Source organism: Vulpes vulpes, chromosome 10, assembly GCF_048418805.1.
Source record: "Vulpes vulpes isolate BD-2025 chromosome 10, VulVul3, whole genome shotgun sequence".
Classification (NCBI taxonomy): domain Eukaryota; kingdom Metazoa; phylum Chordata; class Mammalia; order Carnivora; family Canidae; genus Vulpes; species Vulpes vulpes.
This window is the reverse complement of record NC_132789.1, coordinates 21609949-21632955: the sequence shown is the minus strand read 5'-3', so window position 1 is coordinate 21632955 and position 23007 is coordinate 21609949. Positions and strand designations below refer to the sequence as shown.

The following is a 23007-nucleotide window of genomic DNA, read 5'->3' as shown; positions in this document are numbered from 1 at the left end:
TATCTTTTCCAGCAGCCAGCTCAGACCCCACCCTGTCCGGTCTCTGTCCCACTTACTTACAGCAGAGGAAGACAGTCTGGAAAAAGGGCCAGAAGCCTTATGAAGTTAAGGCAATCTACATAATAAAGAACCCTGGGGGTGGGGAGAGCGCGTGAGCTAGGCCGGATCTCCCCATTCCGGCTGCAAGTGGATTGGGAATTTGTTTATTTGTTTTAAAGACCTCCTTTAGAGGGTAGAAGATGTTAAATGAGACTCCACGGTAGTGTGTGAGAACCAAGCGGGTAAAGACAAAAGGAATGTGAGAAATTTTGCTAGGGGAGAGAACTGCTTCCTTTTGCACATGGCTTTTAAAAACACAAATTAGGAACAATTTTGCAGGAAGACAGCAATCAGCAATAGAAGTGCACCTAGGAGTGCCTGGCTGGCTCAGTCGGTAGAGGTAGAGCATGTGACTCTTGATCTCAGGGTCATGAGTTCAAGCCCATGTTGGGTGTAAGTGCACCTAATAATAGAGTATCAACATTCTGGAAGAAAGAAAAAAAATCAGGAAGCAAAAATGCTTAAAACTAAAAGGAGAAACAGATAAACCCTGGTTATATAGTAGGAGATACTAAGAACCCTCTCTCAGTGATTGGTTAAAAATTTAAGTTTAGGAGCACTTGGGTGGCTCAGTCGGTTAAGCATCTGCCTTCGGCTCAGGTCATGATCCAGGGGTTCTGGGATCAAGCTCTGCTCCTCCCTCTCCTTCCTGCTATCCCTCACTATCTGTGTGTGTGTGTGTGTCTCTTAAATAAATAATAAAATATTTTTTTTTTAAATTGAGGTTCAAAAAAAATCAGCAGAGCACCTGGGTGGCTCAGTGGTTGAGTGTCTACCTTCGGTTCAGGTCATGATCCTTGGGTCTGGGATTGAGTCCTGCATTGGGCTTCTCACGGGGAGCCTGCTTCTCCCTCTACCTATGTCTCTGCCTCTCTCTATGTGTCTCTCATGAATAAATAAATAAAATCTTTTTTTTTAAGTCAGCAAAAATGTAGAAAAATCTAACCCACACTTGCCAAAACCACTAACCAACCTCAACTTGGCCTAAGTGACATTGACAGAACACCACAACCGACAACTTCAGAATTTAAACACTTTTCAAGTGGGCAACCAAGTCTATCAAAAATAGCCCATCTGCTGAGCTATAAATTAAGTCTGGACTCCAGAGTATTAAAATCTTATATTGTTCCAATTTTAGTATAGGTGCTGCCGAAAGCGAGCATGAGTATTGAAATCGGACAGAATGTGTTCTCTGTCCACAACGGACTAAGAACAAATCAATGACAATAAAATATCTCAAAAATCCCAAAAGATAACATACCTTTAAAGAACCCATGGGCCAAAGAAGAATTCACAGGAGAAAACTGGGAAATATCAGACTGAACAATTCAAATGTGGGGGAAGCAGCTAAAGCTGTGCTCACAGGGAAATTAATAGCTCTACAATGACTCTACAGTCATTTAGAAGTGCAGCATCTAAAATGAATGACCCAAGGGTCTACCCTCCCAAACTAGAAAAATTAAGAATAAAGGAAACCCAGAGTACACAGAAGCAAGGAAATGGTGATGGTATGAGTACAATGGAGTGAACTGGACACAGACAAATGAGCGAGCAAATCAATAAAGTGGAAAAACCAAGGTTGCTTGAGCGGATGAATAAAATTGAAAAAACACAAACTAGCGCTAGATCTTCTTTTTTTTATTACTTTTTTTTTGTTTCGTGCTGACTGTGCATGAACTGGCTCACATGGGTGCTGGGCTCACAGGGGCCGCAGGGGGAGGCAGAGGAGAGTGCACAGAAGAACCGCCACAGGTCCTCCGTCCAGACAAGCACACGTCTGCTCCTCTTTGCCGCCGCCGCAGCCGGGCCGCCTGCTCACTGCTGGATCCTGCGGACGCTCTGCACCTGGAAGGTCTGGGCATGAGAGCCCCACTCTCGGAAATGCTTGTAGTCGCCTGAGTGGTGATCACACTCCAGCACGTACTGAAAGCCTCGGTAGCCAGGGAACTGGGAGCAAACCCAGCTGGGGAACAGAAGAAGCAGACCATTACTCTAAAGAGGCATCAGCAAGGGGACCAAATGAGGGGGGCAAAGGCTCCCATGCTGCTTACACATTCCAGCCATCCCAGGCTTCCTTCACTGCCTGGAATGTGCCCTGCTCTCCCCACCACTGGGCCTTTGATCATGCTGTTCCCTCTGCCAAGAACACCATTCCAGCCATTCTTAGCCTGGCGCCTAGCCAAGTTATAATTATCAGTCAGGTTTCAGCTTGTTTTGAGGGCTGGTTCTCCAATTCAGGCCACTGTCCCTTACTGGTCCTCTGTAGTTCTCATATAATTAGACAAGTATCAGATTACTTGTAAAATGTCCGTCTCCTCCGCCAGCAGGTAAGCTCCTGGTGTAGGGCTGTGTGTGTCTGGCTCATTGGGATCTCTTGTGCATAGTGCAATGCCCGGCACAGAAGAGGGGCTAATAATAGTTAAAGAAGGAAGGGACGAGGGAAAGAAGGATGGGAGGGAGGAAGGATGGAAGGAGGGAGTGTGGAATCTTATTCCTTCCCCTCTTCTCTTAGCCAGAAGCCCTTCCAAGGCAAAGGCTATTGTTCTTTCCACTCATTGACCCCCTACATTGCTCAGGATTGGACAAGAATTGGTGTCTCACTTTCTGAGCTTCCATTACCCCTTCTATAAGGGGGAAGTGGATTCAGGAATCACAAGAGGCCCATCCTACTTTGGAACAACTAGATTTTCTGATGGTTAAAAAAAGGAAAATTGTTAAACAAAAAAACCCCTGCCACCTTCACCTTCACCCCTGCCAGGAGCCTAAGGGTACTCCAAGAAGGTGGTTGTAATGTCCTCCCTAAGTGAAGACCTCACATCTTGGCCTTCACCTGCCAGCCCCTGGGGAAAGAGTGAGAAGGGTCAGTCATTCCAGGGTTTGAAGCTGGATTCAGTCACCTAGCAGCTGGTGGACTTGGAGCAGGATGTTTGAGCCACACCTATTTCTTAAGGGCTGGACATCCATTCTCCCCACTTCTGGGGAGAGACCCCCTGCCACCCCTCCAAGTCCTGGCAATGAGCATGTGACCAACCCTAGCCAATCAGACCACCCCCTTCTTGCTCATGACGATTGGTTCAGAGTTGAGTACATGACCCAAGTCGGGCCAATGAGAGCCTTTCCTGGAACCTTTGGTGGAATCAGTGAGAAAAAGGCGCTCTCTTTCCCTGGGGCTGGGGTAAGAATGAAGCTGCCGTGTGGCCTTTGCTTGGGAAGAGCTTGCCTGAGAATTTAGCCACAATGAGGCAAGACAGCAAGAGGGGGGAAAAGACAGAACCCTGCCGTAGCACCTGGATCCAGCTGTGCCTGAAGCTAATGCAAGGGTCAATCAGTATCCTTTGGGCATAATATCAGTTTGGTATGGAAGTCTGCCACTTGAGATCCCACATATTCTTACCTTATACCTCTCTGTGCCTCAGTGTCCTCCTCTGGAATGTGGGCACCAGAGCCCCAAAGTCCCCAGCACACAGTTTTCACGGGACATATCCCCCCCACACACCTCACCCCCAACAGCCTCTCCTTCTCTTCCAGGCAGAGCCTCGGATTCACTTACGCCCCCGAGTGGACGTGGAAGGAGCCCACTTCATTGCCATCCCAGCCCATGGCCTGGAGGGAGGGGTAGTCGTCACTCAGCTCGCCTTTCCTGCCCAGAAAGTTCTCTTGCTCGAAGATGGTCAGCCTCGAGTCACGGTGGTTCTGTAGGAAGAGGAAACGGTTGGACCACCAGAGGCCCAGCTGAGAACCCAGGAGCCTCTGCTGACACCCCTGCCCTTGTCCCCCCAGATCAGCCTTCCTTACAAAATATTTTGGAAGGGTAACGAGGTTACAGAAACCTTACAAAAGGTATATACCATTTGCCCATCCAGAAATGTATACAAAGAAAATAACCATGGGGACCCCTGGGTGGCTCAGCCATGGAGCGTCTGTCTCTGGCTCAGGGCGGGTCCCAGAGTCCTAGGATCGAGTCCCACATCGGGCTCCCTACAGGGAGCCTGCTTCTCCCTCTGCCTGTGTCCCTGCCTCTCTCTCTCTCTCTCATGATAAATAAATAAAATCTTAAAAAAAAAAAAAACAATTGGTATAGATTGAATCTGTTGATAACAAACAAGACCAAAGGAAGTCTCCGGCACTGTTAAGACTGGGCTTCTGTCTCAGACATGTGAGTATGACTTCTTCCTCTGACATATCAGGTTTCTTTCTGAACTTTGGATGATAAATATATGTGCCTTGTGTGATTTGTAAAGTAATGAAAGTTGTGAGCAGCCCGGGTGGCTCAGCGGTTTAGTGCCGCCTTCAGTCCAGGGCCTGATCCCAGATTGAGTCCCACATCGGGCTCCCTGCATGGAGCCTACTTCTCCCTCTGCCTGTGTCTCTGCCTCTCTCTCTGTGTGTCTCTATGAATGAATAAATAAAATGTTTAAAAAACAAAAAAATAAATAATAAAATAATGAAAGTTGTTTTTGAAGAGAAAAACCCACATCTTTTCAAGCCTCAGCTCTTCCATCTGTTAGATGGAGATAATAATGCCCACCTCCACCCATACTCCATAGACAGTAGCTGGAGTATAAAATCAGGAACACTGATAATGAATCAGGGAGAAGAAATAGAACCTTCCTCCCCACCTTGTCCTGCCACCCCTGGCACCCAGCTTCTCCAGGATCCCCAAGTCATGAAAAGAAGGATGTGAAACACACAGGGGCTCATATCATAACCGAAGCCATGAAGGTCACAATGTGTGCAGTGATCTCGTCCAGAGCCTTCCCCATGACATGGCCCCATTTCAAGATGAAGAGACCAAGGCTCAGAGAGGGGAGGGAGGGATGGCACGTCACATGGCTTGAAGAAGTGACATGAGGATTTGAACTCTGGGACGATCGGTTCCCAAATCCCACTGGAGCGGCTCAGGCCTTCCTGGGACAAGGTGGTGGCAAGGACTCACAGCACAAGCCACCGGTCGGAAGGAGGTGAGCCTGTCGGCGGGGTAGGCTGTGTTTCCACTCCAGGCGTCCCAGGACGGGTACTCGCCCCGCTCCAGCACGTACTGCTGCCCTTGGAAGCCAGCATGCTCAAAGCCTACCCACCTGCGGACAGGGGGTAGAGAGTGCAAGGGGTAAGAGACCCACGTTCCGAGTCCCAGATCAATGGTTATCACTTAGGAGTTACCACTGGGGAGGCATTTAACCAATGTCTAGGGGCATTTTTAGTTGTCACACTGGAAGGAGGGAGGAGAGGTTGTTTGCAACTGACACTTAGCAAGTAGAGGCTACAGATGCTGCTGAACATCCTGAAAGCGCAGGATAGGCCCCCATCACAGAATCATCCAGCACCAAACCCACCGTGCCGAGCTGGAGAAACCCAGCCCAGACCCTGTGTAGTTCACCGCCTTGCTGTAGGCCCCGTAGGTAGGGGAACTGCTCCGGGCAGGTGCCTGGCCATCTTGCACGAGGTCCTCTAGGTCACACAGACAAGGCTTGATGGCAGGCTGACCTAAGCCTCAGCGGGATTCCTCGTGATCCTCCAGGAATGTGGGAGGACAGGCAGTCTGGTGAGGAGCAGCCACAGGACCCTCTCACCTACCTCCCTTCCTTGAGGGAGGCTGCCATGAGACAGTAACTCATCCCCTCCCTGATTCCCTGGAGATATGGGACCTCCCCCACCCCACACCCTGGGGGAGGGCGTCCAGCAGGAGCCACAGCTGAAGCACGGAGAGCTCCTCAACAGCAGGGGGCTCACCACTCCTGCTGTCAGCTGGCCCCTCTTGGTGTCCTCCTGTGGGACAAGCGACTCTGTGGGACAAGCGACACTACCACCATGATGGCCTTGCCTTTGCTACGTAGCAGACTGTCCTATATGAGTAATAAAGCTGAGCATATTTTCTCCTTCCAGGAAGGATCTGTCAATTTGCTGGACATATCCCTGGACAGGTCACTGCTCCCCTCTGATCCCCAGTTCCCCGCCCACACAAAACAGATTCTCCCCGGGGTGTGAGGTGCATAAATACCACCCAAGATGACCTTAGTGGCACTCACGGGCACAGTATAAAGTGACTCCAGATCACGTGGAAAGAACATTGTTCTTCTTTCAAGCTACTTCCCAAACTTCTAGAAATTTCTATCCCGTGCAGTAGCCACTGGCCACCTGTAGCTAATTAAATTTAAACTCACATAAAATAAAACTAAAGCAAAAATTCAGTTCTTTAGATGCACCGGCTACATTTCTAGTCCTCAAAGGCCACATGTGACCAGGGATCCAAATCAGATAGTGCAGAGGAACAACATTTTCACCATTGCAGAAAGTTCTACAGAGAGGTGCTGATCTAGAAGTCTCTGTGTGATGTTAGTGTGTCATTACAGTTTCACATTTCATTAATCTCTCTCTCTCTTTCTTTTTTTCTTTTAACTCAGCTTATATTATCCCAGAGCCTCCAGCAACAACGTTCAACTGAAGATAAATAGCATTATTTTTTACTATATCTATTTTTTTATCTTCTATTTTTGCTTTCAACTTATGTCTAAGAGGGGCCTTTCAGACCCAACAATAGATTTTAAAGGTCTGCCCCTACAAGCCCGCCTCATCCAGCAGGCAGGATCTGTGTGAATGATGCTTTCTACGTTTGGGCAGTGCACAACCTGCTTAACCTTACACTACTGTCTTGCACACTCCCTAGCACTTCAGACCCAAGGAAGTTCACACTGGTACAGTTAGAGCCTGAAAAGTTAGGGCCTAGAACACCTCTTTCTAGATCCCTCCCTGTCCCCCAGCCCCACCCCAACTCAAATTCTCCCTCCCCACACCGTCCCCCAGACTCACGCTCCACTCAGCACTTTCAAAGATCGCACAGTCTCAAAGCCAAGCTCCAGCACACTGGGGCACTCTGCAGTAAACTCATGCCTCCGGCCCTGGAAACCCTCCTCATCCCAAACCACAATCTGTGACAGAAACAAAAGGTGGAGACCAGCATTAGAGTCCTGTGGGGGATGAGGGATTAGGACCTCACCCCAGGACTAAGGGTGGGGCAGGGCAGGTACAGTAAGGACTGCAAACTCGGATGCCCCCAGGGCCAGGTAGGTAAGGATGGGGGAGGGCTGGAAATGAAATGCAAAGCCCAGACTCCACAAATGGGTGATTTCTGCTCAGCGCCACCTATTTTTGCCACCTGGGAATGCCAGCCAGATTTTCCGATTTCTCAAGACAATTGCTATATATGGACGTTTCTGTGGACCCTCCAGGTTTTTTTTTTTTTTTTTTTTTTTTTTCCCCCTCCAGGTTTTTAAAAGCTGATGATAAATTCAGGGAAACAAATTATTTTTAACACAGAGGGGGCCAAAGAAACCACACCCATACACTGTATGCAATCAGCAGTTTGCCATCTCTGCCAGAGTGTAGATGGTTAAATCCAGGGACCAGGAGACCCAAGTTCAAATCGATACCTTGGGCAAGTCCCTTCCTCTTTCTGAGCCTCGAATGCATCCTCGGCAAAGCGGGCCCTCATCACATGCCCCCCAGAGGGAGGTGGGGCTTCAATGGAGGAGGATTGAGGAGGTCCCCTGGACGTGGGTTGGACCTCTACACCCGCCCCCTCACTCCTCAGACACCACCCCATGCCTCTTCCTACCTTCCAGTGTCCTGCGGACTTGGTGCACTGCAGGGTCATGTTGCCAGCTCCCTACATGAGAGAAGAACGTGATAGCCTTCCACCCTGATCGTCTGCTCTCCTTCTGGATGATAAAGCCTAGTTTGGACAATGTCGGGATCCAGATGGGATCCAGATAGGACCAGGCTAGGAGAAAGTGTAGCTTTGGTCCGTTCTTTTTCTCCATCTGTGACCTTTGCTCAGTGACTAATGTCATCTCCCTTACTCTCAGCCTATACACCGTCTCAAAACTTACCCATTCTGGGTCCCACTGCCTCTGAGTCCCACTCTGTCTTAATTCATCTGCTCACTATGGGAAAAGTTCTGTGACTGCCAGTGGGCTGGATCACCCTAGCAGGTGCCAGGGTGCTAAGTTTAAGAGAGTCTCCCCAAGACAGCACCAGACACAATGAAGTGACTATAATGGTTGCAATTGAGGCAACAGGACTATAGGAATAATCTTGTTCTTAAATGGGGGTGACAGGTATTGGTCCTGACGTTGGGGACCTGACCTTGGTAAGGGTGAAGATGACATTCAGGATGGCACAGTGACATCCTCAGGACTGGAGACCTGGTCTCCCCACCTCCCACAATGCTCGCTCAGAGCGTGGAACCCACCCCTTCTCCAAGCCTGGGACTTACCAAGACGGACCCAGAGAATATGCCAGAACATGCTGGGACCAGCCGAGGTCAGGCTCTTATAGGCAGGGAGGGGAGAGGGCCCCCGGGAGACAAAGCTCCGACTCAGCATACAAGCAGCTGAAACAAAAGCCAGTCCTGGCTGAAGTCCCAATGGAGAGGTGTCAGCAGCGTTGGCTTCAGCGGGAAGGGAAAGGGTCAGGTGGCCTCACTCAGGGATCAGCCATGAAGAAGAAAAGAAGGGGAATTTCTACCTTAATCAGCTCTGGGGTACTTCCAATTGGAGCAGGAGAATGAGCACTGGACAAGGAATCCAAAAACTTCACCCTTCCTAGCTGTGTGACCTGGAGCAGGTGTTTTCTCCCCAGTTTTTGCCTATAAAACAGGACAAGAATAAACTACATCATGGAGTTGTTGTGAGGTTATGTAACATGCCTGGCACAGAGAAAACATTCCACAAATGCCTATACATTTCCTCCTTCCACAGGCCTTCCTCTTCTAGCAGGGACAATCAAGGTAGGCTTCATATTGGAGGTGCCATTTAAACCAGCCTCCAAAGGGCGAGGAGGAGTTGTACAGAGTGAGATACAAGGGGGTTTTCTTAAGCAAAATTGCAGAGGTGGGAACTTTTGGGGCATATGTATGAGAAACAGCTGGTAGGCCAATGGGGCTGGAGTTTGGGGACCCTGAAAGAGGAAGCCAGGCAAGAAAGGTGGGCTGAGCCAGGGTCTCCAGGACCCACAGAGTTCAAAAAGGAGTCCAGATGGCTCTGTCGGCAGAATAAAGGAGCTGGTGGGTGTGAACAAGCTGTGCAAACAGTCGCACATCTGTCAGATATCCAGGGTTTGTACAACTCACTTTGAGTAGCCTCTCCCTATGCTCCTCCCCCCGGGTTGACCCAAGAGGGGCCTCTCACGACATAGCAAAGAGTCTGGCTGGAAACAAGACCACTCTGGGTGGAAGCCAGCCTTGCCTCTTGACATCTGGGTGACCTGGAAGATGGCTGATCTCAGCTCCTGGCCTGTAACATCACAACACGGTCTCCCTCCTGGGCTGGTTACATGCACGACTGTGATGAAGGGCTACCATGAAAATAAAAGGCTGGGAGTGCAACCTCTGGGGCCAGGCGGCCTGGGTCTGCATCCCACTTTGCTGGCTGGGAACCTCGAGCGTGTTACTTAATCTCTCTGAGCCTCAGTTTCCTCGTGTACAAAATGGTTATAAAAATAAATAAATAAATAGGGCTTAGCCAAAGAGATTAGGGTATTGTGAGGGTAAACGTGAATTACACACGAAAAGCACTTTCTGTTCCGAACGGCTCCTGAAACGCAGAAAGCATTATGTGCCTCCTCATTGTCATCATCATTGCTAATAATAAAAATGATTACCCTTAGGATATCTGTGACTCCATGGTTCTTGCAGTGTTATTCACAATAGCCAAAATATGGGGGAAACCTCATGTCCATAATGAATGGAGGCATAAATGTGTATATATATATATATATATATATATTAGCCACGAGAAAAAGAAAATTCCTCCATTTGCAGTAACACAGGTGGACCTCGGGAGCAATTATGCTAAGTTAACCATGTCATACAGAGAAAGACAAGTACCCTATATGGCTGATATATGAGATCTACGAAAGACGAACTCAGAAACAGAGAGTAAAATGAGGTTCCAGGGGCTGGGGGGTGGGGGAAATGGGGAGATGTTGCTCACAGGGGATAAACTCCCAGTTATCAGATTAGGAAGTTTGGGGATCTAGCACACAGCATGGCCATTATACCTAATAACACTGCATCATGTATTTGAATGTTGCTAAGACAGTAGATCTTCAGTGTTCTCAACCACAAAAAAGAAACAGCAATTGTGTGACCCAATGGAGATGGAAGCTAATAGGACGGGAGTAATTGTTTTGCAATTTATGCATGTATCAAATCAATGCCTTGTATACCTTATACTTACACAACAGTATGTGCCCATAAAGCTGAAAAAAAATACTATTAAATAATTCTTCATATGAAAGCAGAAGTGCATTGTTTTCAAGAGCTTGGGTTCAGGAGTTAAAAAGATGTGACTCCCGATTCCATTCTGGGGATGAGGCACAAGGCTGAGAGCAGAGAAAGGGACTAGTCTTGGTTTCCTCATCTGCAAGTGGGACTCATCCCAGAGATACCCCCTCATAGTGAGGATTACAGGACCCAAGTCAGTAAAATGCTCAGGGTGTAGCCACCCAGCATGGGGGGCCAGCCCCCACCTCTGCCCCCACCCCTTGGCAAGTGGCCAATCGCCATGAGGGACATGGAACTACCCCAGACAGCCTGGCCTTGAAGCCCAGACCTGTGGGTGCCCCCCCACCTAGCCACAGGCATCTTGGCCCAGATTCCAGTGGCTGCCCCATCCTGTGGTTCCCGCCCCCCTTCCCGGGCCTTGGCCCAGGATGAAAGGCTGAGGGGGAGGCTGGGAAGTGAGGGGAGGCTGGCTAGGGGTGGAGAAGCAGACAGACAGCAGAGCTGGCCCCAGGCCATGGTGATCTCAAGGTGGGAGCTGGGCTCTGTGGGGGGCCGGGTCCCTGGAACCCCCGCAGAAGAGGCAGGAACCGGTGCTGCCACCACCACTTGGGGGCCAGGGAGCCAGACTGCAGACCTGGCCCCGCAGGCCCCCCCAGCTCACTGTGAGCTCACACTGTGTGACCGTGTAGGAGTCACTTATTCCCACCGGGCCTCAGTTTCTCCCACTTGTGAAAGGAGGGAATTGGATGGTAAGCCTCCTGGTGTCTGTTCCACTGCTCTGAGTTTTGATTGCTCTATTTGACTTCTATCTCTGTTTTTTCCTCTTCACTGCCCGTCTCCTCCATGGCTCCTCTGCATTTCTGTCTTCCTCTCTTTCTCTGTGATTCTCCACTTTTCCCACCCAGTCACCCTACTTCTCTTCCCCCATCCTGCTTCCCCTACCACCCCCTGCACCCCAGGTTCCATTGTGAGCCACTGGCATAACCATTTAGTCCCCCTCAAACTGAATGAAGGTTCACTCTGTGCCAGACCCTGTGCTAGGTGTTGGGGTCAAACAGCACAAACACACACACGCACACACAAAATAAATAAATAATAAAAAAAAAATTAAAAAAAATAAAAAGCAGAGCACAAGAAGTGGTAGGGCTCTGGGCTTCCCCCAAGGAAGTCACGTTCCTGGCCACCAGCTCTGTCCCCAGGGTCAGATTATGGAGAGGAGGTTCTACAGGCAGGTCAGGGAAGGGAAGGAGATGAATCTGGGTCCAGTGTGGGTAGAGGAAGAAGACTCAAGCTTGGAACATTCAACTCACCTGAGCACAGCGCCCTCCCCTCACTCGCACTTACTATCCTGATTTCTATTCTGGAGGCAGAAAGGCCAGAGCCAAGGTCAGAGAGCCTGAGAATGAAGCAGACAGGCCCCCCAGCCAGCCTGTTGGGGGGCAGTACCTGGCTCTGACCTCTCTGTCAGAGAGTTTGCTTGACAGTTGAGTGTGTGCCTTTGGCTTAGGTCGTGATCCCGGGGTCCTGGCATTGAGCCCCACATCGGGCTCCCCGCAGGGAGCCTGCTTCTCCCTCTGCCTGTGTCTCTGCCTCTCTCTGTGTGTCTCATGAATAAATAGATAAAATCTTAAAAAAAAAAAAAAAGTACCAAATAAGGTGGATTATCCTGGGGCTTGACCAAGACCGCGTGGGGAGTGCATCTGGCGCTGTGGTAGGTACATAGCAAACAGCAGGTAGGGCTGTTGACATCATACCCACATCTGCCTTTACAAAGCCTTTCCCCATCTGCTGTGCTCCTTATCACCCAAGTATCCCACCCACCCTCCCTGGGGTTCTCCTTTCCTCTGTCCCAGGACCTGTGGCCAGCAGGGACCCCGTGGGCCCCGCACAGCTGGGGTTCTAGAGAAAGGCCTCCGGCTAGGGGCCAGGCCTGGGATGAGGTGAAGTGGCAACTGGCCAGGCTTTCTGCTGCGCGAGCTGGGCTCACAATGGAAAGTGCTGTCCTCCACAGTAACGGGGGCAAGATCAGGGCCCGGGGGGCCGCCCCCTGCCCAGAGCCTGCTGAGCCAGCTCCTGCTTTGTGCCACAGACCATGGGCCCTGGTGTCTGCCAGACTATAAAATGGGGGGTCGGCCCCCAGTCACCCACTGCACCGGCCCACCTGCCCGCCTGACTGCCTGCCTGTCCTTCAGCAGGAAGTAGCAGGTCCCCAGGTAAGAGGGGACTCCGCAGCTGCTGAGAGCCCCAGGGAAGGCAGAGAGGGGGGGAGCCAGAGAGAGCCATAACCAAAGAGAGAGAAAGGCAGAGGGAAAAGAGGAGATAAAAATAAACAGAGAGGGAGGAGAAACAGACAGACAGAGAGACAGAGAGAGAAGAGCAACATCCCCAGGAAGGAAGAAGCCCAACTGCCAGCTCAGGGGAATGTTGCTTCGCAGAGTGACATGGGGGTTGGGGGGGGGGGGCTTGGTAAGCAAGAGCCTGCAAGTCCCAGATGTGGCCCAGATGTCTGGCCTGCCCGGAGAGGGCAGTCCTTGGGGGGCGGAGGGAGGGAGCTGCTTGCCCTGACTGGCTCCTTTTTTACAGAAAGTGTTCAGGAATCAGCTGGACCAGAGGGTTTTAATCTGTACTGTCAGGTGGTCCTCAAATCCCCGGAAATTGCCTCCAAAATGAAAGGGAGCCCGGGACAGGGCGTTCCCCAAACACTGTGGCACCTGTGCCCCTGAAGCGATGAGGAACCGGAGGCATTGACCGGAACCCGATCCGGCCAGTGCCCGTGCAGTCCCTATTTCAGAGCCCCCCACACGCACGGAATCCATCCTCTCAGCTCCCCTTCATGCCCCAGTCCCAGGCCTGTGTCTGCACCCACACGCCTGTTCCCAGACAACGCCCCAGGCTGCAGCTCAACTGGGGAAGGAGTCAGGAACCAGAATTCAAACATTGGCTGAACAGGTGTCAGTGGAGAATCTCCTACGGGAGATGCTGCTGGGCCAAGCGCTGGGAACCACAAGTCAGCAGAGCGATGATAACCCTGTGGCTGTATCCTCTGCCTAAATTGAAACTGAGTCCTAACTCTTAGCAGTGGCGGTGTGCTCCTGGGCCGGTCACCTCCCCTCTCTGAGCTCCAAGGGGATACGATGGCACCCACTGCATATGGGATCAGCGTTCATTCATGGGCGTAACAGGCCTGGGGTACCCTGAGTCCCAAATGGGACAGGGTGCTGTTAATGCGGCGGGGCCAATTGCTATCACACCGGCGGAGAAGCCCGGAGAGCAGAGAGCGGTGTGCAGAGCTTCTGGTTGCAGAGGAAGGACACAGCAGGGGAATAGGAGGTGGAAGGGAGGGCATGACAGGTGGAAGGACATCAGAGATGCATGATCTTCAGAATTTCCAAAGAGAAAGAGAGAGCGAGAGAGCAATGAGTTCAAGGAAGGCTGGCGAGATGTGAGACTCGGGGACAGCTTGCAGGTGCCATCCCTGAGTGACCTAGGCCAAAGGTTTCTTTCCAGAGGTTTGCAGGTGGGGACCATGTCTCAGGCTGTGAAGGCCTCAGCTACGGCTGCAGTGAACCCGGGGCCTGATGGGAAGGGAAAGGGCGCCCCGGCCGCAGGACCTGCCCCCGGCCCCGGCCCTGCCCTGGCCCCAGCCTCGGTGCCAACGACCAAAGCCGGGGACCTGCCTCCCGGCAGCTACAAGGTAAGCACCCTGGGGCGCGGGGGCTGGGCTCCACCCCTGCACATCCTCTCAGCTCCTCCCCTCTCTCCTCCCTTGCCCTTCCCCTCCTCCTCCTCCCGTTACCAGAAATCACCAGCCCCCAGGAGGTACTCTAGGAGCAGCAGGTGGCCTCAGACCTTTTTGAAAATTCTTCAAAGCAGTGAGGACTGAAAGAGCTTCCTCAGCCCCCTTGGCTTGGGGTTGGTTTGGTCTCAAACTGGTACGCGGAACTGGGGTCATTTCACATTGCCAGGTTCACGACATGCGCTCACAGGCTCCTCCTCGCTTGGCCGGCTTTTGTCATGCAGTTGCTTCATTAATCGTTCCTTTTTATTTAACTTTTAATAATGCAGCAATGCCTGCAAAGTCTGCCCCACCTCAATAAGAACCAGAACCCAGTAAAATCCTCTCCCTCTAAAGTATCCCTCATGAGCCCATCAACCTTCTCCCCTACTCAAGGCACCTGACATTGTCACCCCTGCCCACCATCGGCCTGCATGCATTTTTACCCTTATTCCTTTAAAAGAAATTCCTTTCTTTATGTTTTATGTGTTTTTAACTCGTTGGAAAACGCCCTGGGCAATTATTCTGGGTTTATATCTTTTCTTGTCACCCACTCTGAGATCCCTAAGAGTCATCAGCACTGCTGTGTGTTGCTGTGGGTCCCTCATTTTGGCAGCTGTCTGATATTTCAGAGTGGGGACCGTCACTCCTGAGGACCATCAGGGCAGCTGCTAGCTTTGCTCTGGTGCACACTGTGGCCAGGATGGGCCTTCTCTGCATCTCTTGGGGCCCACATACCAGAGTTTCTCTTGGGAGGACAAGCATAGGAGTGAAAGGGCTGGGTCAAGAGTATGGGAACCTCCTCCTTGTATAGCTGGGGAAACAGGCCTGGAGAAGGAAGACATTTGCAAATGAAAAACCAAAATGCTGGAGGCTCAGTGAGGTGAGGGGTTAGCCCAAGTCCAATGCAGAGGCTCCTACGTGGAGGCAGGTGGATGGGCAAGCATTTTCTGAGCATCAGCTCTGTGGCAGGTACTGAGGCTGAGGTACAGAATTAGATCAACCCCACACCCCGCCCTGGGGAAACCCTTGGTCCTTGGAGGCTGAATCAAGGGAGAGAAGGGTGCATAGAGAGAGACTTGAAAGCAAAGCAGCAGTGACTGTATTGCTTGTGCCAATAATGGGCTAAGAACAGTGCAGGAGCACTCGACCAACCCCACATGGGGCAGAACATCAGGGAAGACTTCCTGGAGGAGGTGACGTCTGAACCTAGAGCAGGACAGGGGACATGAACTCCAGGATGGGGTTGTATGGTGGGGAAAGCATTCCAGGCAGAAGGAACAGCACAGAGGCTCCATCAGAGCCTAATGATTGTGCAGATACTAAATTCAGAAGTAGAAGGAAGGGGGGACAGGATTGTTCCACAGAATTTGGCGCATGGCCCACTCTCATATGATCTGTGCAGGCCTGCTTTTATTTATATAGGTATTTAATGAGGTTTTGGCCTGGAGCATCTCCAGATGGGAGGTATACCGCCTCCCTCATTCTGCACCCCTTTCCCCCCGGGATGGGGGTTCTCTCCTGCAGCTGGTGGTCTTCGAGCAGGAGAACTTCCAGGGCCGTCGTGTGGAATTCTCTGGGGAGTGCTTGAACCTGGGAGACCGTGGCTTTGACCGAGTGCGCAGCCTCATTGTCACCTCGGGACCGTGAGTGTGGGACGAGGGGGGACATTCCTAGCACTGTGATAAAATAGTAATAAGGAAACATAATAGCTGCCATTTACGGGGCACCTGCTCTATGCCTGCCACCATGCTAGCAGAGACACACATATTTCTAGTCCTTATTTCAAACTTGGGAGGAAGGTATTATTCCCCTTCCCATTTTGCAGATAAAGAAACTGAGGTTCAGAGAGGTGATTTGATCAGCATAAGGTCACACTCACAGTAGGTCATAATTCTGGGGGGAGAAATGCTTTTTCTCTTGACCAGAGGGCCGAGTGTCCACTAGCTACCCCCTCTCCTGGGTATCAAGCAACCCTATAAGACATTCATAGTGGCCATACCAGCTCCAACCCCTGTGGGCTGAGGTCAGGGCACAGGACAAGACCCACAAGGCCCCTTTGCCTTTTGTCTCACCAGCCCCAAATCCCCCAAGGCGTATGGTCAGCTTGTACGCCCAGCATCATGAGGCTCACTTTCCCCACCTCTGAAATGGGGAGAGTCATGATCCCCACTCCCCTTCACTGGACTATGCTGAGGCCTGAAGGAGATGATGCGGCGTGGGTCTGGCACTGTGTGAGTGCCCCAACATAGCAGGTGACAGTGACCATTGCTTACCCTCTCCACTGCCCCATGAATTCAGCCAAGTCACCCTGATCCTGGGTAGGTGGTGGGAAGGAGTGCACTTCTACCTCCTGCTCCCACCCCCACCCCTGGTGTGGTCAACACAGCCTCAGCCCCACCCTCAGCCCCAAAGCCCAGCTGGGAACAGAAGCTGCGGATGTGGCCAATTTGGGTTTTCAGGCTTTTTTTGGTGACAGTGACTCAAACCCAGAGTATTTCTCCTCCAGCAAAGATGCAGCTGGTCTTTGGTGTGTGCTCTGGGGCTGCGCCCAATGGGGAGAGAAAGGGGCTGTGGTGCAGGGCCCTGGGTCTGTGTCAGGCCCCATAGGGCTATAGGAGAGACCGTGGTGGAAAAAGGATGGAGAGGATGAAGTGGGCAGGGGAAAGAGAGGAGCAGGGTGCCCTTGGTACAGGGGTGGGGAGAGAGGCAGGGCATGCCTACCTGAAACTTAGGAACCTTCACCCTGAAACCTGATACCTGACACCATCCCAGGACCATAGCTGGTGACTTAAGCCCTCTGAGCCTCAGTTTCCATATCTGTAACTTAATATCCCTGCCCTCCTTCTCTCCTTGCACATAAGGCTCCAGTGAGGAGATGAGAAAAGATATTGAAATAAATACTTACAGTTCCTCAGCCTTATAATAGGTCCTCACTGGGTGTTATAATTCCCAGAGCTATGACAGGGGAAGTTTGGGGGATGATAGGCAGGGTGGCCAAACCACTTCAGTATCTGTCCTTCCATAAGCTCAGACCCCCAGCAGCTTTCCTCCCTTTCCAACCATAAAAGATAGTATTCATTGCACTTTCTCTGTGCTAGACTTGCTCTGCACATTCCTTTTTAGACCCTCATAATCTCCTGATTAGGAGATGCAAGGTAGATGCAATCTTTCCTCTCTTCTCCTGAGGCTTAACGAGCTTGAGTGGCTTGTCTGAAGTCATGCAGCAAATAAATGATGAACTGAGATTAGAATTTAGGTCTATTTACAGAGTCGATGCTCTTAACTCCTACATGCACCATCTTCCAAGGCTCCCTTCCCATCCATCCATCCATCCATCCATCCACCCATCCACCCATCCAGCCATCCAGCCCTCCAGCCATTCATTTCCATTTATTCCTCAATATTCTGACCCCTCTCCCTTCCTCCCTACCTCTATCCATCCATCCATCCATCCATCCATCCATCCATCCATCCACCAAGTCATCTGCCCTTTTACCCATATACCTACCTATCCACCCACCTATCCATCCATTCATCTCCCCATCCACTCATCCATCCATCCATCCATCCATCCATCCATCCATCCTTATCTACTCCAGATCAATCAGGGCTGAAGTAGATTCCCCTCTATTCTAGGAGCACAACTATCACTCCAGAGTGGGTTGGCTCATTCCTCAAACAAAGACCTGAGGCTCCTGGGACTCATTGTGCCTCCATCCATGGTGGTAGCTCATCCTCCACCTGCCACACACACCACCACCCCCATCTCCTTCTAGGTTGAGAAAGATCCCAGAGAGACAATACTAATGTCAATGTCCCTCTTGTTTCCTGAGAACTCCTGAACACATATAGAGCAAAGGCTAAGGGGTCCCTTACTCTTAAACTTCTCATCAATCTCCCCCAGAAGCAGGGGTCTCTTTAACACAAGTTCACTTCCCATCCTTAACCAGGCTGCCCTGGGAAAGCCAGGAAAAGCCCCACTGGACTTCAAACTTGCAATCAGTTCTCCTGGAGGACTGAACGGCTTCAAATGCAGTCACATTTCATTCTCAGAGGTATCTGAGAGGTAGGTGTTACTACCAGTCCCCTCCCACTGCCTCCAAAGCAATTACCGAGTGAGTTCCATATTCCAGGCCAGTCCTTATCAAACCTGATTCAAGCACCTGTATCAACTGTCCCCTTAGTACATCCAGGACTATTATTTATTTAACATGTTTCATTTTAAATGACCCTTTCGAACACAGATAGATATATTCTCAAGAACCTTTACATCACTGGCACAAAGAGAAAGCCAACATCACTTGCTGTGAGTAATAAGTATAAGTAAGATCGCCGTGCTGCCTCCTGAGCAGAGGCAGAGTATCCTAATCTTAAAGGAACAAATACAGAAATCCACTGGAGCACCTTGAAAGGTTTTCAAAAATACCTGGCAACAAATCAGGACACTAATTCCATAACTTTGTTGAAACATTGCAAAAAGATGACTTCTGCATCCTAACCCTTGAATGACCCAAACTGGTGCCAGGTGGAGGATTCACATCACCTCTCAGAACAAAATCAGTTCATTCTATTGTCTTAGTTTGTATATTTTCTGTGACTTGAAATAAACTTTGAACACACACACACAAATGGTATCCATAAAAAAAATGAACACAACGAACACAAAACAGCGCTATCCCACCGTTGCCTACTCCAGGCTCTGGGCGGGCAACTGTTGTTGCCTTGTTACAGAAAAGAGAGACTAGTGAGTGTTAAAGGTCCATTAGCATCCAACGGAGACATTGTCCTAGCTGTCCTCAGGTCTAAAATAAAATGTCTTTTTATGTCTATTTTACTGCAGGTTCTTGCAGTACTTAGACCATGTGCATCCCACAACTGGGGAAACATTTCGCTCACATAATGATACACACTGTCTCATACAATCCTCCACCACCTGCCAGAAAACAGGCATTTTTAGATGAAGAAACCAAACCTCAGAGAGGTAAAGCCACTTGCCCCTGGTCACACAGCCAGTAAGTTAACATAGCCTAGGATCAAACTCACTGGCCTCAGGGCTACCTTGCAAGGGTGTGTGTTGGGGAGCTTCTGCTAACGGTTTCTCTCCTTCTGGCCTTTGCTTCTCCCGGTCCTCCCTTGTCATTCCACCCATCGCTGTCACATCCAGCTGGGTCGCCTTTGAGCAGTCCAACTTCCGCGGGGAGATGTTCGTCCTGGAGAAAGGCGAGTACCCACGCTGGGACACGTGGTCGAGCAGCTACCGCAGTGACAGGCTCATGTCCTTCCGGCCTATCAAGATGGTGAGTGGCTCCTGAGCTGGTGCTGGGGGACTGATGGGGAGGGCAGGAGCAAGTGTCAGGTGTGATGGCAGGCAAGGGAATGCGGGGGTGGGGGTGGCAAGCAAGGAGGAGAAATGGCAGGCAGGGAGGCGTGACGACCAAGGGCACTGGGCGCTGGTGCTCATTGATTCGTGAGATGTCCCTGGGACCCAGCCCCTGCTAGGAGCCCTGGACAGATGAGAGACGTGAGCCTGGTTTCTGCCTCCCCTGCTGCTTTAGAGACTCATTATTCCAGTTGTCAGAGCTAGACACTTCGGTGTCTTCCTTGCTTCTGTTTGTGGATCATTTCTAATTCCTGACTGCAGGTTAGACCCTCCTGAGAGGTTTTGCAAATCCCAGTGCTCATCCCAAACATCAAACAGGCAGGTTCAAGCGTGTGTGGTAGCTGAGAAGAGGCATGTTGTAGAAAGGAACCTTGTGAGGATAAGACAATATATGTTGCTCAACCATCTTGAGCCCTCTGAGCCTCTGCATCTTGGGCCATAAGAATAGCAGTCACAAATTAATGTTTTGGTGGCACTTGTCATATGCCAGGTGTTGTGCTAATGTATGGACAACATCATAAAATCAAGGCTGTTATCCCCCTTTCACAGGCTGGACAGTGGCAATCCCGGGTAATTCCCATGGTGGCCTGAGCACCCCCAGCTCTCTCTCTCTCTCCGCAGCCAGGGGCCCCCCTCTCAGTTACTTCTCTTTGCCCGTTCATACTTCACATGCCCGAGCCAGTCTCTCCCTCCCCAGGACTCCCAGGAGCACAAGATCTGCCTGTTTGAGGGTGCCAACTTCAAGGGCAACACCATGGAGATCCAGGAGGATGATGTGCCCAGTCTTTGGGTCTACGGCTTCTGTGACCGTGTTGGCAGCGTGAGGGTCTCCAGCGGAACGTAAGTCACCCCTCCAGCCCGGCCCTGGGCTTCTGCTTCTGCTTCAAGCACAGACAGACTCAAAGGCTGTCTTCTCTATAGGATATAGCATCGGGTGCAGGGGGAAAGGCCGCAGAGTCCCTCCTGAATTCTCCTAGGGCTGGTCCCTGGGACTCCACCAACAGAGCTTTCTTCCTCTGGAGAGGGGATTCGTACTTTGATGAATATACATGTTGATGTAAACAAACTTGGCAATTGGTTCTAAAAAGATGGAAGATGGAGAGAGTAAACACTTCTAGACCTAGTTTGGGATTGGAGAAATAAGTGAGAGAGGCAGAGCTGATGCAGGTAGATGAGTCTAGATGTGTCTAAGAAAAGAGCATGTTCGGGGACATCCAGAGCCTCCAGGGGAAATGAGCAGAATGACTTCAGAGAGGCGAGCCTGGGTAGTGCAGGGGCCTTGACCTGTCACTGAGGTGCTGTGAAAGCCGGGTGAGCCCCGAGCCCATCTGCACATCTCAGCATTCCCATCTACACAATGGGCACTCCAGGTTCCCTGATCTAAAAGGGCCCCTTATCCGAACTCTTCAGATTTGAAGCTTTTGAAACAGAGCCCTGGGACCTCATTTCTGTGAGACCATAGAAGACTGGATGCCCCGAGGAGATCACTGTATCCATGTATCCATCCCACTGCCTCTGAACTACCGTGCCAGACACTCCTGGTCTCCTCTAGGCAAATATAGAGCTTCTGTCTCTCAACTGGACTCTTTCTGACTTCCTACAACAGCATCAGGGCTCTGGATTTTTGCTTGGCTCTTCCTCTTCCCTGAAACCTGCATCCCTGCAAGCTACCTGAAATTTCTAAGCATCGCCTGTGAGCCGGCACTGTGCTAGAACCCTGGGGTCCCCCCATCATTGCCAGCATGTGACTTCCTTAGTCTTGTCTTTTTTTTTTTTAAGATTTTATTTATTTATTCATGAGAGACACAGACTGAGAGAGAGGCAGAGGTGCAGGCAGAGGGAGAAGCAGGCTCCATACAGGACTCGATCCCAGGACTCCAGGATCATGCCCCGGGCCGAAGGCAGGTGCTAAACTGCTGAGCCACCCAGGGATCCCTTGTCTTTTTTTTTTTTTAAGGAGGCAGGGATGAATAAGGCTCAGTTCTTGCCTTCAGGGGGGCTCACTCAGCCCAGCCGCAAGGCCCATGTATACCCATGAGATGATGTCCAACATCACAGGAGGTCAGAGGAGGAAGGGAGGTTTCTGGGACCTGGCTGTGCATGCGGGAGCGGAGGGCAGGTCAGAGGTTTAATCTGAGGAGTCTAGAACTTAAAGCAGACTCTGCAAGATGGGCAGGAGGTGTGGGAGAGGCCTGGACAGACCGTCCCAGCAAGGGGAAAATGGCAGAAGTCAGAAATGATTCATTGATGATAACCATGTACCAAGCACTGTGCTAATTCATTCTCAGTGAATAGCTTAGGGATCTTTGAAACAAACCGATGAGGTAGGTGCATTAGCATCATTGTCAAGACAACAAGCTGAAGTCCTGGTAAGTCATCAACTTGGATTCTCATAGCCAGTAAGTGGCAGAGCTACGATCTGAACCCAGGTGTTGCTGGCACCAGAATGTGTGTTCCCAACCACCACACGTAAATTCACTTACATACAAAGGAAACCATTATTTGAAAAGAGGCTCCTCCTTCTTCTCTGCCTCATTGTTGACCAGTCCCCACAGCTTGTCTTCATCCCTTTGACCTTGTTCCGTGAGCCCCAAGCCACCACCGTCAGTGGGATGTGCTTCGGTTTCACTACCAGGCGCATACATCTTATACTCAGTAAGCGCTTCTGGAACATTTTCCCATTTGGCCTGGACCAAACCAGTCGTAGTGACCACTCACACTTTCTAGGAGAAACCAAGGTTTTCTAGAGAGACAGAGTCACTGGCTAAAGCTGGTAGGAAGCCCCAGGAAGGGACAAAGCCAGGGCAGAGGAGCTGCACCTGCTTCCTGTGATCCAAGCCCATGAGGGATAAAGAGCAGATGGCAGGGATGGGTGGAGAACTGGCTGGTCCGGGCTGGGGTCCGGGTGCCAGGCAGTGAGGCTGGCTGTCTCCACCCTGACCTTCTTGCTTCCTTCCCAGCTGGGTCGGCTATCAATATCCCGGCTACCGTGGGTACCAGTATCTCCTGGAGCCAGGTGACTTCCGGCATTGGAACGAGTGGGGGGCCTTCCAGCCACAGATGCAGGCAGTGCGTCGCCTGCGTGACAGGCAGTGGCACCGTGAGGGCTGCTTCCCGGTCCTGGCTGCTGAGCCTCCCAAGTGAATCCATACCCTGCTCTTCTTCTCCCTCACTACACCCCTCCCTCAGACTCAGTTTCCCTGTCTTTCCTGTGCAAATAAAAGTTCCTAAAGCCAAAATGTCTCCTGGATCTGTGCATAGATGTGAGCTTTGGGGTCCCCCATCATTGCCACCATGTGACTTCCTCAGTCCTGTCTTTTTTTTTTTTTAAGATTCATTTATTTATTTGAGAGAGAGAGAGAGAGAGAGTGTGAGTGTGTGTGTCCACAAAAACATGTGAGCAGGGGGAGGGGTAGAAGGAGAAGGTGGGAATCCCAAGCAGACTCCCCACTGAGTGTGGAGCCAGAC

General features: G+C 50.9%; 2 protein-coding genes across 4 annotated transcripts; one reads left to right on the top strand and one right to left on the bottom strand.

The window, feature by feature from the left end:
- Positions 1–1715: 1715 nt before the first annotated feature.
- On the bottom strand, positions 1716–9145 carry CRYBA4 (crystallin beta A4). The gene is made up of 7 exons (XM_026002871.2): positions 8623–9145; positions 8372–8488; positions 7712–7762; positions 6907–7025; positions 5036–5177; positions 3650–3792; positions 1716–2062 (listed from the first exon to the last, which is right to left on the bottom strand). Exons 3-7 carry the CDS (start codon positions 7748–7750, stop codon positions 1915–1917), a joined length of 591 nt encoding a protein of 196 aa, XP_025858656.1. The 5' UTR covers positions 7751–7762; positions 8372–8488; positions 8623–9145; the 3' UTR covers positions 1716–1914.
- A 3270-nt stretch (positions 9146–12415) lies between these two features.
- Positions 12416–22778, top strand: CRYBB1 (crystallin beta B1). Of its 3 annotated transcripts, XM_026002934.2 has the most exons (6): positions 12416–12594; positions 13889–14075; positions 15684–15802; positions 19324–19456; positions 20237–20379; positions 22500–22778. In XM_026002934.2, the coding sequence occupies exons 2-6, from the start codon at positions 13908–13910 to the stop codon at positions 22681–22683; spliced, it is 747 nt and encodes a 248-aa protein (XP_025858719.1). In that variant the 5' UTR covers positions 12416–12594; positions 13889–13907; the 3' UTR covers positions 22684–22778. The 3 variants fall into 3 exon arrangements, with proteins under 3 accessions (XP_025858719.1, XP_025858720.1, XP_072579208.1); XM_026002935.2 differs by lacking the exon at positions 12416–12594 and having other exon boundaries at positions 13812–14075; XM_072723107.1 differs by lacking the exons at positions 12416–12594; positions 13889–14075 and adding an exon at positions 15253–15352.
- Positions 22779–23007: the final 229 nt, after the last annotated feature.

Excerpts from the sequence above, each read along its gene's own strand:
- CRYBA4 (XM_026002871.2), bottom strand. The coding sequence starts at position 7,750 with ATGACCCTGCAGTGCACCAAGTCCGCAGGACACTGGAAG. Across the intron at positions 7,026-7,711 it reads AGTCCGCAGGACACTGGAAG|ATTGTGGTTTGGGATGAGGA; the intron begins GTAGGAAGAGGC and ends TTTCTGTCACAG. Across the intron at positions 2,063-3,649 it reads TTCCACGTCCACTCGGGGGC|CTGGGTTTGCTCCCAGTTCC; the intron begins GTAAGTGAATCC and ends TCTGTTCCCCAG.
- CRYBB1 (XM_026002934.2), top strand. The coding sequence starts at position 13,908 with ATGTCTCAGGCTGTGAAGGCCTCAGCTACGGCTGCAGTGAACCCGGGG. Across the intron at positions 19,457-20,236 it reads CCTTCCGGCCTATCAAGATG|GACTCCCAGGAGCACAAGAT; the intron begins GTGAGTGGCTCC and ends CTCCCTCCCCAG. Across the intron at positions 20,380-22,499 it reads GTGAGGGTCTCCAGCGGAAC|CTGGGTCGGCTATCAATATC; the intron begins GTAAGTCACCCC and ends CTTCCTTCCCAG.